Source organism: Agelaius tricolor, unplaced genomic scaffold, assembly GCF_023055355.1.
Source record: "Agelaius tricolor isolate 1412-34295 unplaced genomic scaffold, bAgeTri1.0.p SCAF_66, whole genome shotgun sequence".
In the NCBI taxonomy this organism is placed as follows: domain Eukaryota; kingdom Metazoa; phylum Chordata; class Aves; order Passeriformes; family Icteridae; genus Agelaius; species Agelaius tricolor.
Window position 1 is genome coordinate 1,355,380 of NW_027269326.1, and position 19,455 is coordinate 1,374,834.

At 48.9% G+C, this 19,455-nt stretch overlaps 2 protein-coding genes across 8 annotated transcripts in view; one reads left to right on the forward strand and one right to left on the reverse strand.

The window, feature by feature from the left end:
* The first annotated feature begins 17 nt into the window (after positions 1 to 17).
* Positions 18 to 6,438, forward strand: MSTO1 (misato mitochondrial distribution and morphology regulator 1). 4 transcript variants are annotated; one of them, XR_011684346.1, is made up of 14 exons: positions 18 to 166; positions 256 to 379; positions 623 to 677; positions 1,068 to 1,131; positions 1,217 to 1,265; positions 1,683 to 1,797; positions 1,889 to 2,006; positions 2,101 to 2,235; positions 2,325 to 2,477; positions 2,997 to 3,128; positions 3,229 to 3,410; positions 3,564 to 3,662; positions 3,750 to 4,782; positions 5,186 to 6,172. XR_011684346.1 is itself a non-coding variant. In XM_071456810.1 (14 exons), the coding sequence occupies exons 1-14, from the start codon at positions 92 to 94 to the stop codon at positions 6,381 to 6,383; spliced, it is 1,650 nt and encodes a 549-aa protein (XP_071312911.1). In that variant the 5' UTR covers positions 18 to 91; the 3' UTR covers positions 6,384 to 6,438. The 4 variants fall into 4 exon arrangements, 3 of the variants coding, with proteins under 3 accessions (XP_071312911.1, XP_071312912.1, XP_071312913.1); XM_071456810.1 differs by having other exon boundaries at positions 3,750 to 3,868; positions 6,154 to 6,438; XM_071456811.1 differs by having other exon boundaries at positions 3,567 to 3,662; positions 3,750 to 3,868; positions 6,154 to 6,438.
* Positions 6,439 to 6,678: 240 nt separating this feature from the next.
* GON4L (gon-4 like) overlaps positions 6,679 to 19,455 on the reverse strand; it is a 41,508-nt gene continuing 28,731 nt past the window's right edge. For 3 of the 4 annotated variants that reach the window (XM_071456803.1, XM_071456800.1, XM_071456802.1), the window contains 9 exons: positions 18,114 to 18,311; positions 17,249 to 17,392; positions 15,182 to 15,325; positions 14,826 to 14,945; positions 13,677 to 13,796; positions 12,148 to 12,355; positions 9,240 to 9,930; positions 7,940 to 8,042; positions 6,679 to 7,166 (listed from right to left, as the gene is read on the reverse strand). In XM_071456803.1, coding sequence (XP_071312904.1) covers positions 7,017 to 7,166; positions 7,940 to 8,042; positions 9,240 to 9,930; positions 12,148 to 12,355; positions 13,677 to 13,796; positions 14,826 to 14,945; positions 15,182 to 15,325; positions 17,249 to 17,392; positions 18,114 to 18,311 — 1,878 coding nt within the window. In that variant the 3' untranslated portion in view covers positions 6,679 to 7,016. The remainder of the gene's footprint in view (positions 7,167 to 7,939; positions 8,043 to 9,239; positions 9,931 to 12,147; positions 12,356 to 13,676; positions 13,797 to 14,825; positions 14,946 to 15,181; positions 15,326 to 17,248; positions 17,393 to 18,113; positions 18,312 to 19,455) is intronic. The other variant, XM_071456801.1, reaches the window with a different exon arrangement.

The window sequence follows — 19,455 nt, forward strand, 5'->3', positions numbered from 1 at the left end:
GTCCGTGTCCGTGTCCGTTCCCGCCCCCGCCGCGTCCCCGCCCGTCCGGGGCGGGCCCCGTGACGCGCTCCCGGTTCCGTTCCTGGGGGCGATGCCGGGGGAGGCGGTCACGCTGCAGCTCGGGCACTACTCGGGCTGCGTGGGCGCGCACTGGTGGGGGCTGCAGGTGCGGGGGGAGCTGCGGGCCGGGCCGGGGGTCGGGCCGGGCCCGGGGCTCGCTCTGATCGCTCCTCTCGTCCCCGCCGTTCCCCGCAGGCCGCCGCGCTGCGCGGCCCCGCCGAGCCCGCCGAGCTCCGCGCGGCCGCGCTGCTCCGCTTCGGGCGGGGCCCGGGCGGCACCGAGAGCCCCGAGCCGCGGCTGGTGGCGCTGGAGCTGAAAGGTACCAGGGAGGGAGGCGGGCACCGGGCGGGATGGACACGGGCACCGGGCGGGATGGAGGCGGGCACCGGGCGGGATGGGGCACCGGGCGGGATGGACACGGGCACCGGGCGGGATGGGGCACCGGGCGGGATGGACACGGGCACCGGGCGGGATGGGGCACCGGGCACCGGGCGGGATGGGGCACCGGGCGGGATGGGCACGGGCACCGGGCGGCCCCGCCGTGACCGGGCTCTGTTTGCAGGCGGCGTGGGCGCGCTCAGAGAGGACGGGGCGGACACGGAACCGCCGGTGAGCTGGTGAGTGCGGGATAGTGCGGGACCGGGCCGCCGGTGAGTGCGGGATAGTGCGGGAGGGGATGGGACGGGATGGGATGGAGCCGCCCGTAAGCTGGTGAGTGTGGGATGGAACGGGACGGGAGGGAACGGGACCGGGCCGCCGGTGAGTGCGGGATGGGCCGGGGCTGTCGGTGAGCTGGGGAATACGGGACGGGACGGGATGGGATGGGACGGAGCCGCCCGTGAGCTGGTGAGTGCGGGATGGAACGGGACGGGAGGGAACGGGGCCGCCGGTGAGTGCGGGATGGTGCGGGACGGGACGGGGAGGGACAGGACGGTGTCACCGGTGAGCTGGGGAGTGCGGGCCGGGCCGTGCCGGGGTCCCGCAGCTGCCGCCGCTTTGTGTCGCAGGGACGGGGCTGTCGCCGATTACCGGGAGCGGGGCTGCGCGTCGCGGGACGCCGGGAGCCGCAGGGTGAGCGCGGCCGCGGGTCCCGCCCCGCTCCCGGCCCGGGGACGAGGCGAAGGCCCCGGTAACCGGCCCGGGATTGTTCCCGCAGGGAGACGCTGCCGGGGACGCCAAGGGGAATCCCGGTGCTGCGGGGCCAGGTTTGTGCACGGCGGGTTCGGTCTCTGGGATCAGGTCCAGAAAGGCAGAACCAAATTCCCTGGTTCCTGCTGTGGGACAGCGTGTGAGGGAACAGGGAGAAGGAAAACTATGGGATAACAGTGCTTGGCTTATGGAGAGCTGGGGCAGATGGGCTGACCCAATTTTTTAACTTACCCCGTTTTTTCAGCCCAGCAGATGGGCCAAAAAACCTGGATAAGTTAAAAATTTGATTTTGCATTCACGGGGATGCTCAGAACTCAAAGAGGATGCTCAGAGCAGAAAGGGGATGCTCAGAACATGTTAGAAAACTGGTTTTACATTCGTGGGGATGCTCAGAGCTCAAAGGGGATGCTCAGAGCTCAAAGGGGATGCTCAGAGCTCAAAGGACCTTTGCTGTCCCCTCTGCCTCCCTGCAGGTTCCTCTCCTGCAGGCTCCCAGCACGCTCCCTCCATCAGGCTCTGGTCTGATTACCTCAACGTGCACCTGCACCCCAAGAGTCTCCACGTGATCCGGCAGTACCTGCACGATGGGTATGGCCAGACCCCAAACCAGGGCTGAGTTTTGCCTTCAAGGATGAAGAAAAGGGATAAAATAAGCCCTCTTTTCCCATTTTTCCCTTAGGGATTGTGGCTGTCTCGAAGCCTTTGGGCAAGGTGAAAGTCTCCTGCAGGACCCTGCCTGCGTGGAGGAGCTGGAAGATCGGCTGCACTTCTTTGTTGAGGAGTGTGATTATCTTCAGGTGCTCACCTTCTCCAAGCTCCCTTTGCTTCCAAGAAGCTTCCTGCTCGAGGAGAAGCAGAATCTGAGATGCTGCCGTTGTTTCCTTCCCCCAGGGGTTTCAGGTCCTCTGTGACCTCCACAATGGATTCTCTGGAGTTGGTGCCAAGGTGACAGAGCTGCTCCACGATGAGTACCCACGGCAGGGGATCCTCACCTGGGGCCTGACTCCAGTCCTGAGCGCTGGGGGAGTGAGTAAACAATGGAGAGCCCAGAGCAGCTGCCCAGCCTGGCCTTGGCAGGTTCTTGCTGTTCCAATGGTTGGATTTTTCCCCCCCAGGACCCTCAGAAGAGTTTTCAGAGACTGATGAACACGGCCCTGGGCCTCGCCCACCTGTCCCGTCACAGCTCTCTGCTCTGCCCCCTGTCACTCAGTGGCTCTTTGGGACTCAAGCCAGAGCCTCCTGTGACATTTCCATACATAAAATACAATGTAAGTGCTGGGCTGGGATCACCCCCATGGCTGGCACTGAGCTCCTGCAGCTCTGCCCCTCTCTCAGTGTTTCCTGCAGCTCTGGGGCTTGGTGCTTTTCCATGGTGCTGTTCTGCTCAGCACTGACCTTTTCCTGCTTTTTCACTGGGACTTTTAGCTGCCAGCTTTTCATTTCTGTAATTTTCTTGCTGCTTTTGAAAATATTAACACGTTTCCTTGGCCACTGTGCTTTTTGGTGGGTGCTGGCACTGAAGAAAAGGCTTTACTACATTATTCTCCATGCTTGGAGTAACTCCAGCCTCACTGGAGCCCTAAGGAGCCAAAAAAGATAAGAAAACTGGCACCAAAGCATTTGTTAGCCAACAGCAGGGCTGGAACTACAGTTACACACTGGCTGCTTATCCCAACCCTGAAATAACTGTAAACCACCTCTTTTAAAGGCACAGTTTACAACCTGGTTTAAGTCAAATACACAAACTGTGAGCTGTCCTGCCATTGCTGCTCTTGTCTCCTCCCCAGGCATCCCTGAACTACCAGAGCAGTGCAATCCTGGCAGCTGCACTCGACACCCTCACGGCTCCCTACAGGCTCTGCTCCTCCCAGGCCTCCATGCTGCACTTTGCTGACTCCCTCACCTTTTCTGGGAGGAAGGTGAGGATGAGGAGACCTTCCAGCTGTGCTGCAGCTGTTCTGCACGGCCCCAGCTGTGCCAGGAGCGTGTTCCAGACTCTGCTCTGTCACCCACATCCAGGTTGTGGCTGCCTGGGCAGCTCTTCCCCTGCCTGCCTTGTCTGGCTCCTCGCTCCCTGATGTTTTGAGTGCCCACCAGGACGTGCCCTGGAAGCTCCTGTCCTCGTGCAAGGAGCAGAGGCTCAGCTCCTGCTTTGCTCAGTCTGTTGTGCTACGAGGAATTGGCCAGGAGAAAGCCCCCAGGTAAATCAGCACCTGAGCTGCACTTCCTGCAGGATCCCTCATCCATGGAGGAGCAGCCTAGGGATGAGTGCTGCTGGTTTGAGAGCAGAACAGCTGAGGAGCAGCTGAGGCCTTGATGGTTCCAGGCTGGAAAACGCTGAATTTCCTTTGCAGCAGCTGCCCAGGCCAGCCCAGGCCGCCCCTGCACAGCTGTGAGAGCCCTGAGCAGGTGCTCCAGCAGTACCTGCACAGCCACTTCCCAGGGGCCTTCAGGTGGGTGCAGGGCTGGAGCTTCAGGGGTGCTGGTTTAGCACAGGGAACATTGAGGGGCTCTGGGTAACTTCATTCATCTCCTCACAGCACCTGCCACGTGCTCCAGCAGCCCTGTCACACCCAGCCTCCCTTCCCACAGTTCTTCTCTCCTCTCCTGACCACACGAGGCTTCCTCCAGGACAGAGCCCAGGGCTCTTCCTCAGCAGGTAACAAACACCCCCTAAACTCTGCAACAGGGAGATCAGGGCCTGACAGAGGGGAAATTATCAATAACACCCCAAAATTATCAATAACAACCCAAAATTATCAACAACACCCCAAAATTATCAATAACAACCCAAAATTATCAATAACACCCCAAAATTATCAATAACACCCCAAAATTATCAATAACAACCCAAAATTATCAATAACAGCCCAAAATTATTAAAAATAAAGTTATAAAAACCAGGATTATAAATAACCAGGATTATCAATAACCAAAACTATCAATAACCAAAATTATCAATAACCAGGGTTATTAATAACCAACCACCCCAGTGTGCAGAGCTGGGAGCAGCTGAGCTCCAGCCCAGTCCTTGTGCAAGGGCTGAGGGTTTGGTGGTGTTTAACCCTTGCTGTGCCTGTCATCTGTTTAACCCTTGCTGTGCCTGTCATCCTCTGGACAGAGCCCAGGGCTTTTCCTCAGCAGGTAACAAACACCCCTTAAACTCTGCAACAGGGAGACTGGGGCCTGACAGAGGGGAAAATTATCAATAACAACCCAAAATTATCAACAACAACCCAAAATTATCAACAACAACCCAAAATTATCAGTAACACCCCAAAATTATCAATAACAACCCAAAATTATTAAAAACCAAGATTATAAATAACCAGGATTATAAATAACCAGGATTATCAATAGCCAAAATTATCAATAACCAAAATTATCAATAACCAGGGTTATTAATAACCAACCAACCCAGTGTGCAGAGCTGTGAGCAGCTGAGCTCCAGCCCAGTCCTTGTGCAAGGGCTGAGGGTCTGGTGGTGTTTAACCCTTGCTGTGCCTGTCATCTGTTTAACCCTTGCTGTGCCTGTCATCCTCCTGGAGAGAGCCCAGGGCTTTTCCTCAGCAGGTAACAAACACCCCTTAAACTCTGCAACACAGAGACGGGCCTGACAGAGGGGGAAATTATCAATGACAACCCAAAATTATCAATGACAACCCAAAATTATCAATGACACCCCAAAATTATCAGTAACACCCCAAAATTATCAGTAACACCCCAAAATTATCAATAACAACCCAAAATTATTAAAAACCAGGATTATAAATAACCAGGATTATCAATAACCAAAACTATCAATAACCAAAATTATCAATAACCAGGGTTATTAATAACCAACCACCCCAGTGTGCAGAGCTGGGAGCAGCTGAGCTCAAGCCCAGTCCTTGTGCAAGGGCTGAGGGTTTGGTGGTGTTTAACCCTTGCTGTGCCTGTCATCCTCTGGACAGAGCCCAGGGCTTTTCCTCAGCAGGTAACAAACACCCCTTAAACTCTGCAACAGGGAGATCAGGGCCTGACAGAGGGGGAAATTATCAATGACAACCCAAAATTATCAATAACAACCCAAAATTATCAATAACCAAAATTATTAATAATCAAAATTATCAATAACCAGTATTATTAATAACCAGGGTTATTAATAACCAACCAACCCAGTGTGCAGAGCTGTGAGCAGCTGAGCTCCAGCCCAGTCCTTGTGCAAGGGCTGAGGGTTTGGTGGTGTTTAACCCTTGCTGTGCCTGTCATCTGTTTAACCCTTGCTGTGCCTGTCATCCTCTGGACAGAGCCCAGGGCTTGTCCTCAGCAGGTAACAAACACCCCTTAAACTCTGCAACAGGGAGATCAGGGCCTGACAGAGGGGAAATTATCAATAACAACTCAAAATTATCAACAACACCCCAAAATTATCAATAACCAAAATTATTAAAACCCAAAGTTATAAATAACCAGGATTATCAATAACCAAAACTATCAATAACCAGGGTTATTAATAACCAACCAACCCAGTGTGCAGAGCTGTGAGCAGCTGAGCTCCAGCCCAGTCCTTGTGCAAGGGCTGAGGGTTTGGTGGTGTTTAACCCTTGCTGTGCCTGTCATCTGTTTAACCCTTGCTGTGCCTGTCATCCTCTGGACAGAGCCCAGGGCTTTTCCTCAGCAGGTAACAAACACCCCTTAAACTCTGCAACACAGAGATCAGGGCCTAAGAGTGGTAAAAATTATCAATAACAACCCAAAATTATCAATAACAACCCAAAATTATGAACAACAACCCAAAATGATCAATAACCCCCCAAAATGATCAATAACCCCCCAGAATGATCAGTAAGGAACAGACGCAGTGCAGAGCTGGGAGCAGCTGCGCTGGAGCTGGGGCAGCAGCACAGAGCCAGGCCCGAGGGTTTGGAGCTGTTTAACCCTTGCTGTGCCGTCTCCCCGCAGGTGTTGAGAGCATCCCTGTGCTGGCAGCCCTGCAGAGCTGCCCTGGCCTGCAGGGGCTGCTCTCGGGGCTGTGCCGGGAGCTGCGGCCGCGGCGCTGGGGCCGCCCCTGCGCGGCCGGGCTGGAGCACGACGAGGTCCAGGAGGCCCTGGAGGAGCTCAGGACCCTGGCCCAGTGCTATGAGCCAGGAGCTGGAGCTGATGGATCTGAGGATGAAGGAGATTCAGACTAATGCACACTGGGAGTGGCTTTGAGGTGGCTCCCACAATAAAGGGAATGGTTCTGGAGATGGCCCAGCTGTTCCTTCTTCTCTTTTTACCAAAAAAAATCTTCTGGGGGAAGTTCTCCAGCTACTCACAGTTGTGTGGCAAAGGAGGAAAGCTGCTTTCTCTTTTCTGTATTTTGGTTGGCTTTTTTTTTTTCAGCAGTGCAAATTGGATTTGCTCTGCCTGTTCAAATAAACCCAGACAATAAATAGAAAATTCAGACTGTAACTATCTCACATACAATCAGCACAAGGGGAGAACTTAGAAAAACTCATGTGTTTGTTGCACATAAAAAGTGACATTTCAGGGTACAATATTTACAGGTCCTGGTTAGAGGCTGCTGGGCCCCAAGGCCAGATCAGTGTCCCCAAGTTCTCTTATTCCACTGCTGAAACTCCCCAGGGGAGTTCTAAAGAATATTTTTCATTTTACTTCCTGCCTTTGGTTTGGTACAGGCTGGAAATTGAACAAAAGGTAATTAAGGTGAATTAAGGTGCTGTCTCAAGTACCTGTGCAAACATTTTTCCACAGCACCTGTCTAGCAGCAAACTGGCAAAAACCAAACCCCCTCTTGTGGTGCAGTCAGTAGTTTCATCACCTCAGTCATCAGGTTCTTCCTCAGAAAGCAGAAGATCCTTGTCTGACAGCTGGTCTGTGTTGCTGGTGCTGGTGGCATCCTCCTCATCCTCAGAGCTGCCATCACAGGACGTGTGGAACAGCCTCATCAGCTCCCTGAACCTGTGGGACACCTGGGGACCAAGGAAATGCAGGCTCAGAGCTGCCATGGAATTTCATAGCTCAGGGTGTTCTGTAACACCAAAAACATCAACAGCACGGTGGCATTTCATAGAGGATTGAGGCATCAAGGAGGAGAAATGGAAGAGCTCTGGGTTTTGTTTTCTTTGGAAGAACAGTTTCATTCTCCAGGTCAAATCTGGCAGTCTGGGAGGATTCAAAATCAGATCCTGTGTACAGATCCTTAAATATATATAAATCTGTATATATAAATATATACAGATCTATATAAATATATACAGATCCTTAAATATATTATATATATCTGTATATATAAATATATACAGATCCTTAAATATATTATATATATCTGTATATATAAATATATACAGATCCTTAAATATATATAGATCTGTATATATAAATATATACAGATCTATATAAATATATACAGATCTATATAAATATATACAGATCCTTAAATATATTATATATATCTGTATATATAAATATATACAGATCCTTAAATATATTATTCTTTGTACAGAAGGGGGAGGCTGAGTTGCAGCCACTGAAACAACTCCAGTGCCAAAGGTGCAGCTCAAATCCCACTGGTGACCCTGCCAGGACCAGGGCACACAGCATTTTTGGCACAAGAAAACAGAACAGAGTTTGCTTTTGATTTTTTGAATTTGCAACTGAGATGATTTTTTCATCCAACTGAAGTTTGGGAGGCTGCTAGGACAGCACCCTGACCTTCCCAGCCCCTCTCCCACACAGCCCTCACCTCACTGGCTGTTTTGTTGCCCAGTTTCTGGGAGATGGCGTGGAAGGTGTCCAGGTGGGCTCCCTTCTCCTGGCACGTGGTGAGGATGACTCTGTCAGCCTCCCTGCAGAACAAAACCCCTGTGAAAGCAGCCCCAAACCAGCAAGAGACTCAAACAGCCCAGCTCAGCCATCCCAGTTCTGCAAACCCAGCTCAGCCATCCCAGTTCAGCCATCCCAGCTCAGCCATCCCAGTTCTGCAAACCCAGCTCAGCCATCCCAGTTCTGCAAACCCAGTTCAGCCATCCCAGTTCTGCAAACCCAGTTCAGCCATCCCAGTTCAGCCATCCCAGTTCAGCCATCCCAGTTCTGCAATCCCAGCTCTGCCATCCCTGCTCAGCCATCCCAGTTCAGCCATCCCAGTTCTCCAATCCCAGCTCTGCCATCCCAGCTCTCCAATCCCAGCTCTGCCATCCCAGCTCTGCCATCCCAGCTCTCCAATCCCAGCTCAGCCATCCCAGTTCAGCCATCCCAGCTCTGCCATCCCAGTTCTGCAAACCCAGCTCAGCCATCCCAGTTCAGTTCCCAGTTCTCCAATCCCAGTTCAGCCATCCCAGTTCAGCCATCCCAGTTCTGCAATCCCAGCTCTGCCATCCCAGCTCTGCAATCCCAGCTCAGCCATCCCAGCTCAGCCATCCCAGTTCAGCCATCCCAGCTCAGCAATTCCAGCTCAGCCATCCCAGCTCAGTTCCCAATTCTGCAATCCCAGTTCAGCAATCCCAGCTCAGCCATCCCAGCTCAGCCATCCCAGCTCAGCCATCCCAGCTCAGCCATCCCAGCTCTGCCATCCCAGCTCTGCCATCCCAGCTCTCCAATCCCAGTTCAGCCATCCCAGTTCAGCCATCCCAGTTCAGCCATCCCAGCTCTCCAATCCCAGTTCAGCCATCCCAGCTCAGCCATCCCAGCTCAGTTCCCAGTTCTGCAATCCCAGTTCTGCCATCCCTGAGCACGGCTCCTCCTGCCACCCCCAACCCCAGGCCCCTTCTCTAAGCACAGCTCCTTTAGCCTGGCTTTAAGTTTTTTGAAGGAGGTTTTAAGATGTTTTGAGAAGGTTTGAGAAACTTTTTGAGAAGGTTTTAAGTTTTTTTTTCCCCCAGTCTGAAGTGCTCCAATAAGAGCCCTACCAGGAGCAGCTCATGGGGCCAAACGTGGACTGAGCAAAGGGAAGGGTCAGAAATCAGGGACACAAAATGAAAATAAATGACCCAGTCAGAGCTGGAGCCAAACAGGGGGCACAGAAAGGGGAGCTCAGGCAGAAGTACCTGGTCCAGAGCACGACCTTCTCCCCAGTGGAGCTGACTTTGCTGTTCTTGGCACACACGGTGGCCTCTGTCACCCGCTGCTGCTGCTGCTGCTGCTCCTCCCTGTGCCCTGGGCAGGCTGTTCCTGCTCTGGGCTCCATCTGCCCAGGCTGCTGATGCACCAAGAAGCTGCTGCTTGCATTTGCCCTTGGCCTGGCCTCAGGAGCAGCTCCAGAGCAGCCTCTGGCCTGTGTGTCCAAGCTGCAGTGCCCAGGGGAGCCCGAGCTGCAGCTCCAGCCCTGCTTTGCTTCAGCTCCTCCTGCCAGGGCCAAAGCTGCTCCCTCCTCGAGCTCTCTGCCACCTTCAGGAGCAAGAGCAGAGCCCCCATGTTGAGAATGAAGCCCCTCAGGCTGGCAGGGAGGAGGTGCTGGGGAGCCTCTGGCTGCAGCAGAGAGCAGCAGGTCCCTGCTCAGCCCCTGGGCCTCCCCCCCAGGCTGCTCCAGGGCCCCAGGGCAAGGGCAGGCTTTGGTTTCTTGAGGTAGGTTCAGAGCAGCTTTTGGCAGCTGAGCCCATCTGGGGCCAGTGGCAGCAGAGTCCCCGTCCTTGGCAGCGTCCACACCTGCACTGGAACCTTCTGGAAGCTGGGCATCAGCAGGGGCAGCCCTTCCACAAGGTGTGCTGGAGGGCAGCCTTCCTTCCAGCTGAGGTCCTGCTGAGAAACACAAACAAGGTCACAGAAGCTGTAAGGAAAAGCCCTGGAGGCTTCATTCCCTGACTTGTAAAGAGATTTTTATTTACAGAGCCTAATGCTGCACGTGAGAGCAGTTTGGGAGCAGCTTTGTGACTCCAGCTGCCTTTTCCCCAGCTGTGCTTCAAACAAAACAAATCTGCAGCCAATTTCCTTCACCCCTGTGGGCTGCCACAAGAAAACTGCTGGGTGAAGTGATGAAGATTGCAAAAGTGCATTGCCCAGAGCAAAACTCTCCAGTGAAACTGCTCCTGGCAAAGCCACAAACCCAGGCAGGAAACCACATTTAAACTCCTGTATTGAACTGTGTGCTGTCCCCAGGAGCAGGAGCAGGAGGAGGAGGAGGAGGAGGAAAAGGAGGAGAGGAAGGAGAAGAGGAAAAGGAGGAAGAAAAGGAGGAGGAAAAGGAGGAGGAAAAGGAAAAGGAGGAGGAGGAAAAGGAGGAGGAGGAAAAGGAGGAGGAGGAAAAGGAGGAGGAGGAAAAGGAGAAGAGGAAAAGGAGAAGAGGAAAAGGAGGAGGAAAAGGAGGAGGAAAAGGAGAAGAGGAAAAGGAAAAGAGGAAAAGGAGGAGGAAAAGGAGAAGAGGAAAAGGAGAAGAGGAAAAGGAGAAGAGGAAAAGGAGAAGAGGAAGGAGGAGAAGAGGAAGGAGGAGAAGGAGAAGGAGAAGAAAGAGGAGAAGAAAAAGGAGAAGGAGAAGAAGAAAGAGGAGAAAAAAGAGGAGAAAAAAGAGGAGAAGAGGAAGGAGAAGAGGAAGGAGGAGAGGAAGGAGGAGAGGAAGGAGGAGAGAAAGGAGGAGAGGAAGGAGGAGAGGAAGGAGGAGAGGAAGGAGGAGAGGAAGGAGGAGAGAAAGGAGGAGAAAAAGGAGGAGAAAAAGGAGAAGAGGAAGGAGGAGAGGAAGGAGAAGGAGGAGAACTCCTCCCTCAGGGTGTTCATCCTGCCAGAATTGTGTTTGTCCTGCTCTGCACCAGACTGGGGGAAAAACAAACACACAGAGATTGTTTAAAGGCACATTAGGAGCTGGTGGCTCTGAAATGGCAAAATGGAAACTGGGGAAGAAGCAGCACCATGGAAAATATATTATATATATAAAAAATATATTAAAAATTTATATATATATATATATATATATATAAAAAATTAAAATATATTATATATATAAAATATATTTTAAATGTGTATTTAAACTATGTTATATATAATATATATTTAAAATGCACATTTTAAATATTATATATATATATAATATATTTAGAATGCACATTTAAAATATATTTTATATATATAATATATTTAAAATACACATTTATTGACCATAACAATTCTAATTGTTGTCTTTTCACTTTTTTTCCCTCTGGATGTTCTAAACCCTTTCCTGCCCAGAGAATATTCTGCCCTTTTCACAATGATGGCTCCATTTAAGCTTCTCTTGCCAGATGCTGCTCCAGTCCCCAGTCCATGGTGCTGCTCTTCCCCAGTTTCCATTTTAGCATTTCAGAGCCACCAGCTCCTAATGTGCCTTTAAACAATCTCTGTTTAAAATGTGCATTTTAAATATATGATATATTTTTATATATGAAACATTAAATATATTTCTACATCTAATAGTTAATATATAATTTATGGATAAATATAAAAAATTTTATATATTATTATTATATATAAATAACTATCTTTAAATATATAATATATATTTTATATTTGAATTTATTTTATATATTTAAATATATATTTTATATATACTATATATATTTTAATATATATTTTTTATATATACTATATATTTTATATATATTAATATATATATAATATCTAGTATATTTATATATATTATATATATTATATATATTATATATATATATTATATATATATATTATATATATAATATATATTAAAAAAATATATAATATATATAATATATATAATATTTATATATTTTATATATATATAATATCTAGTATATTTAAAATATATATAATATTATATATAAATATAAATAGATTTTATATGAAATATTATATATAAAAATAGAAACAGATTTAATATATTATATCATATATAAAATATAGATATATTTTTATACTATACATGAAATATAGAAATAGAAATAACTGCAGAGAAGTGCCTGCAGCTCTCCTGGTCTGTGTGGAGAGGGTTCCCCAGCAGACACCAGTCACACACACCTGCAGACACAGACTCCACCCTCCTCGGGCCAGGCTTTGTCCTGCCCTGGGCATCCTCTGCCTCGTCTCTGCTCTCCAGGATTTCCTCTCCAGCTTCCTTGGACATTCCAGGCTCTTTCCCTTCTGGCTGGGGACTCGACTCCCTCTGAGCAAGGCTGGCAGGAAGCTCCTGAGAATCTTTGTTTTTGTAAAATTTGCCTTCACACACCTGCAAAGACACCCAGAGGCACAATCACCCACGGGTCTGCCCTTGCCAAACACAACTCAGGCTTTGCTGCCCAGGCATTCCTGGGCCTGCCAGGGGCTTCCCTTTGGCATTATGTTTGCTTTAGAGAAAAAAAATACAACATAATAATAATGATAATAATAATATTGCTTTAGAGAAAAAAAATACAACCAACTAATAATAATAATAATAATAATATTGCTTTAGAGAAAAAAATACAACCAACTACTACTACTACTACTACTACTACTACTACTACTACTACTACTAATAGAAGAAGAATAAGCATTATTATAATTATTATTGTTATTATTATCATTGCTATTATTGTTATTTTATTCTTCTTATTGTTGTTATTATTATTGTTATTAATACCATTATTATGATGATCAATATTGTTATTTTATGCTTATTAATTTATTAGATTATGAAGATGATGATGATGATGATGATGGATGATTATTATTATTATCATCATCGTCATCATCATCATTATTAATATTACTATTATCATCATCAGAAATTGACTTCTTCTTCTTCTTCTTCTTCTTATCATCATCATCATCATCATCATCATCATCCTCAGAAATTGGCCTCTTCACATAGTGGCCATCCTCCACTCAAAAAACTTCTTAAACCAGCAGAACACCAAAATTGAGATTTAGCAGAGCAAGGAGGGGCACAGAAAGTGAGGAGGGGAGAGAGATGGGAGAAGGGCAGGGAGGTGCAGGCAGAGCTCCAGGCAGGGAGGCACCTCTGGATTTGGGATTCCCTTCCTCACCTCTGGATTTGGGATTCCCTTCCTCACCCCAGGATGGATTCCCTTCCTCACCTCTGGATTTGGGATTCCCTTCCTCACCTCTGGATTTGGGATTCCCTTCCTCACCTCTGGAATCCCAATTTAATCCCAATTTAATCTCTGGATGGGTTCCCTTCCTCACCCCAGGATGGATTCCCTTCCTCAGCTCTGGGTTTGGGATTCCCTCCCTCACCTCTGGATTTGGGATTCCCTTCCTCACCTCTGGATTTGGGATTCCCTTCCTCCCCTCTGGATTTGGGATTCCCTTCCTCCCCTCTGGATTTGGGATCCCCCTCCTCACTTTTGGATGGATTCCCCTCCTCAGCTCTGGATTTGGGATTCCCTTCCTCACCTCTGGATTTGGGATTCCCTTCCTCCCCTCTGGATTTGGGATCCCCCTCCTCACTTTTGGATGGATTCCCCTCCTCAGCTCTGGGTTTGGGCTTCCCCTCCTCCCCCAGGATTTGGGGGCTCCAGGACCCCTCCCCAGGACCCCTCCCTGACCTTGCTGCCACAATGGCTGCAGCTCCTCCTCTTGCTCTTCTTGAGCTTCGGGTCACTGCTCCCTTCATGGCAGGAACAGGAACAGGAACATTCCTTCAGCCCCTCCACCCACTCCACCTCCTGTGAACAGACAGACAGACAGACACTCCAGCTGACACACAGACAGACAGACAGACAGACAGACACACAGACACTCCAGCTGACACACAGACAGACACACAGACAGACAGACACTCCAGCTGACACACAGACAGACACACAGACAGACAGACACACAGACAGACAGACACTCCAGCTGACACACAGACACACAGACAGACAGACAGACACTCCAGCTGACACACAGACACACACACAGACAGACAGACAGACACTCCAGCTGACACACAGACAGACAGACAGACAGACACTCCAGCTGACACACAGACACACAGACAGACAGACAGACACTCCAGCTGACACACAGACAGACACACAGACAGACAGACAGACACTCCAGCTGACACACAGACAGACAGACAGACAGACACTCCAGCTGACACACAGACAGACACACAGACAGACAGACACACAGACAGACACACAGACAGACAGACAAGGAACAGGGGGACACGGGGGCTCCAGCAGAGAACTGAAGCGCTGCTGGCAATCAAAGCACAACAGAAACTTCCCCATCCCCTTCTTCCACCTCTGCCAGGTTGGTGCCACATCCTCAATAACACAATTCAACCCCAATTTAATCCCAATTCAACCCCAATTTAATCCCAATTCAATCCAAATTTAATCCCAATTTAATTTGCTCATAGGTGAGAAATACCAAGGAAATACCCCAGGCCCAATTTAATTTAATACCCCAGGCCAAATTTAATCCCAATTTATTCCAAATTCAATCCCAATTCCATTTGCTCAGAGGTGAGAAATACCAAGGAAATACCCCAGGCCCAATTTAATCCCGATTTTTTATTTGCTCAGAGGTGAGAAATACCAAGGAAATACCCCAGGCCAAATTTATTCCCAATTTAATCCCAATTTCATTTGCTCATAGGTGAGAAATACCAAGGAAATACCCTAGGCCAAATTTATTCCCAATTCAATCCCAATTTCATTTGCTCACAGATGAGAAACACCAGGGAGATGCCCCAGCCCCACCTTGTCGTGGTGTTGGCCTCCAATCTCCTTCCTCTTCTTGTTTCTGGTGGCTCCATGAATTTTGGGTGGTTCATCCTCCTCTTCTACATCTGGCAGAGACACCTCCTCAAAGCCATCAAACTGCAGCAGAACAAACACACAACAGCTGCTCTCAGCTCACCCAAATTTTGGTTTTTTTCCCACCAGAAAACAAAAATTCTGTTCAAAAATTCAAAGGGTTTGCTTCATCCCACCAGCAGCTCTCCCACCCCTCTGCTTCTGGAACTGCACCCTCCTCTAATCGAGTTCTTCCAGCTCCAATATGATTCTTATCTGTGCTTTTATCATTTCTGGTTTTGGGGAGAAGGTTGCAGCACCTCATATTCCTTCTCTTCTGTCCAGTTGATCTCCTCAAAGTCTCCCATGCGGCTGGCAGAGGGTCGGAGGTGATCAAAGAAAACTGAGAACTCATCCTGCAGGTGGTCATGGCCCTTCAGCAGCTGCCACATTTGGGTCTTCAGCTGGAAGAGGGAAAACCCACAGAAATCATCCCACCTCATGTCCTTGTCCTCTGAAGGATCTCAGAGCAAGGGGAGCAGCAGAGCTCGTTACACATCCAATGTGGAAGGGGGTGAGGGAACAAATCCTGGGTGTTCCCAGCAAATTAGCCTGGAAATTGTCCAATTAGCCTGGAAATATTCCTCTAGAATTCCTGGCAGACTCTGTAGAGGACACAAAGCCTCAACTGCAAGGTGCTAGAGGCAAGGTGGAGGTGGGAGAGAGGAAGCACAGACTCTGTGATTTTTGTCTCCAATTCCCCCTGAATCCAAGGCCAGGTTGGATGGGAACTGGAGAAACCAACGGTGGGAAGTGTCCCTGGGGGTGCAATGAGATGGGCTCTAAGCTCCTTCCCAACCCAAACCATTTTGTGATCCATCCATCCATCCATCCGTCCATCCATCCATCCATCCATCCATCCATCCATCATCCATCCATCCATCATCCATCCATCCATCCATCCATCCATCCATCATCCATCCATCATCCATCCATCATCCATCCATCCATCCATCATCCATCCATCCATCCATCATCCATCCATCATCCATCCATCCATCCATCCATCATCCATCCATCCATCATCCATCCATCATCCATCCATCCATCATCCATCCATCATCCATCCATGCATCCATCCATCCATCATCCATCCATCATCCATCCATCATCCATCCATCCATCATCCATCCATCCATCCATCATCCATCCATCCATCCATCCATCATCCATCCATGCATCCATCCATCCATCATCCATCCATCATCCATCCATCCATCATCCATCCATCCATCATCCATCCATCCATCCATCATCCATCCATCATCCATCCATCCATCATCCATCCATCCATCCATCCATCCATCATCCATCCATCCATCATCCATCCATCCATCATCCATCCATCCATCATCCATCCATGCATCCATCCATCCATCCATCCATCCATCATCCATCATCCATCCATCATTCATCCATCCATCATCCATCCATCCATCCATCATCCATCCATGCATCATCCATCCATCCATCCATCCATCATCCATCCATCTATCATCCATCCATCATCCATCCATCCATCCATCATCCATCCATCCATCCATCCATCCATCATCCATCCATGCATCCATCCATCCATCATCCATCCATCTATCATCCATCCATCATCCATCCATCCATCATCCATCCATCCATCCATCCATCCATCCATCCATCCATCCATCATCCATCCATCCATCCATCATCCATCCATGCATCCATCCATCCATCATCCATCCATCTATCATCCATCCATCATCCATCCATCCATCCATCCATCCATCATCCATCCATCCATCATCCATCTATCATCCATCCATCATCCATCCATCCATCCATCCATCCATCATCCATCCATCTATCATCCATCCATCATCCATCCATCCATCATCCATCCATCATCCATCCATCCATCCATCATCCATCCATCATCCATCCATCCATCCATCATCCATCCATCCATCATCCATCCATCCATCACCCATCCATCCATCCATCCATCCATCCATGAATTTGAGCTGTAAACCCAAAATCTGTGAGCCCAGGCAGACTCTGTAGATGACACAAAGCCTCAGAGAGGCTTTGGGAGAGAGGAAACACAGACTCTGTGTTTCTTCTCCAATTCTCCTTGAATCCAAAGCCAGGTTGGATGGGAATTGGAGAAACCAACTGGTGGGAAGTGTCCCTGGGGGTGCAATGAGATGGGCTCTAAGCTCCTTCCCAACCCAAATGATTTTGTGATCCATCCATCCATGAATTTGATGACAGAAGGGAGAATGCTGCCACGGTCTCCAGGAGCACAGGGCCAGGGAACGAGGCTGGCTGGGAGAAGAGAGCTCCCTGCTCACCTCTGCGATCTCCTGGGGCACACAGTCTGCACAGCTCTGCAGGACTTTGATGATCTTTTGGTGGTGGGCAGGATTTTCAGCAAAGCAGATCTCCAGCTGCCTGAGGAACTTCCTGCTCTTTTCAAAGGCTTGCTGCTCCTCAAACTGGCCAAAAGAAAAAGATTCACCCTCGTGTTCAAGCACATATTCCCAAGCATCTGGAATTGACTTAAACAAATAAAATTCCTGTCCTGGGCTTTGTTTTCCATTGTGTTGATGCCCTTCACAAAAGTGGGAAGAGGCAGAGGAAGAGAAACACCACTTGGAATAATCAACAATATTGTTAATATCAACAATATTGTTAATATCAACAATATTGTTAATATTGTTAAGGTGATGCATCCCTAGTTGCTCAAATAGCCAGGGTGTTTGTACCCCTTTTTTTGGTCTGTCTGCAGAACCACAGCCTGAAGATTATTGTGCAAAAAGATTTTCCTTCTGGTGGTTTAAAGCTTTCAGGTGCTTTACAGCCTCTCACTGTCACTGAGCTATAAAGTTTGGCTTTGCACATAAAACAGGGAAATTCAGGAAGTATGGAAGAGGTGAAACCTCAATCCTGCCAAGTGGGAGGCAGATGTGGAGACAGGGGAATCACTGCTGGATGCTGTCTCTGCAGCCAGGTGGGAAAGGCTGATCCTCCACAGCCACACTGAGCAGGAGATTTATAAAGAACACCCAACTTTCCAATTCTGATTAATAAAAGTAGCAAGGCAAAAAAGTCAAAGATTTGAATAGTCACCATCTCTAAAAACAAAACCTCTTCATCCTTTTACTCCCAAGCTTTTATGTCACTTAAAACCCGACCTCCTCCTCTCACTCCACCTACCAGCCCACACTCCAGAGCTTGTTCTGGTAGCAGAAAGGCAGCAAAATCAGTGAGCAGCTGTGGCCAGTCGTGCAGCAGCTTCTGCAGAGTGGAGTAGAGATCCACGGCTGTCCGTTTGTCCGTGCTGATCTCAAACTCGTAGATGACGCGCAGGAAATCTTCGTATTTCCCTGGGATGTGCTGCAGGGTCTCACGGACCTGGGGGGATTGGTGACACCAGGAGGAGAAGGAAGCTCAGTACAGAGTATTTTGTGTTGGAAGGGATGGTAAAAATCAGCTCGTTCCAAGCCCTTGTTGTGGGCACTTTGCACCATCCCAGGTTGCTCCAAGCCGGCCTTGGGCAGCCACAGCTGCTCTGGGCACCCTGTGCCAGGGTCTCACCACCCTCCCAGGGAGGAATTTCTCCCTAAATTCTGTTCATCTACCAATCTTTGATCTCCTCTACTCAGAATTTACACAGGATTTGCAATTTTGTTGAAGCAACCAAATGATTTCCTGGAGATGACCCAAAGCTGCTCATCCCAGAGCAGACTGGGAAGGTCAGAAATTCAGAAGGTTCTGCTGCTGTGGACTGAGCACCCCCAGTCCCTGAGTCCTTCACTTCCAGCTCCCCCTCTTAGGCCAGGAGAGGGAGGAGGAAGGACAACAGCAGGAAATCAGCAGGAATCTGCTGGAATTGAATTTTCCAATTTTAGGCAGCTCTGGAGGGGTTTGGATTCTGTTCCTTAACAAAATCCTTCAGCTGGGCAGGTGCTGAGCTGTGAAACTGGCTGTGAGGAAGCTGCTGAATGATATTAAACCAAATCAAATCAAACAATGAGATTTGTTTTGTTATTTCTAAGGCATTCCCAGGCAGAGAACTCTGAGCCTGAGGAAGAGGAGGAGCTGCTCTCCTCCTCTCAAGAAAGGAACACTTTGGGAAGTGAAGCACCTCATGTAGGAATAAATAACTGCACCCCAGGCAGACCCAGCAGTTCTGTGGCACAAAACCCCAAATTTCTGCTGCTCTGTGGCAGAAACCCCACATTTCTGCTGCTCTGTGGCACAAAACCCCACATTCCTGATGTTCTGTGGCACAAAACCCCACATTCCTGATGTTCTGGGGCAGATAACCCCACATTTCTGATGCTCTGTGACAGAAACCCCCACATTTCTGATGCTCTGTGGCAGAAAACCCCACATTTCTGATGCTCTGTGGCACAAAACCCCAAGTTTCAGGTTTCTGTGGCACAAAACCCCACATTTCTGATGTTCTGTGCAGAAAACCCCACATTTCTGATGTTCTGTGGCAGAAACTCCGAAGTTTCTGATGCTCTGTGGCACAAAACCCCCAAATTCCTGA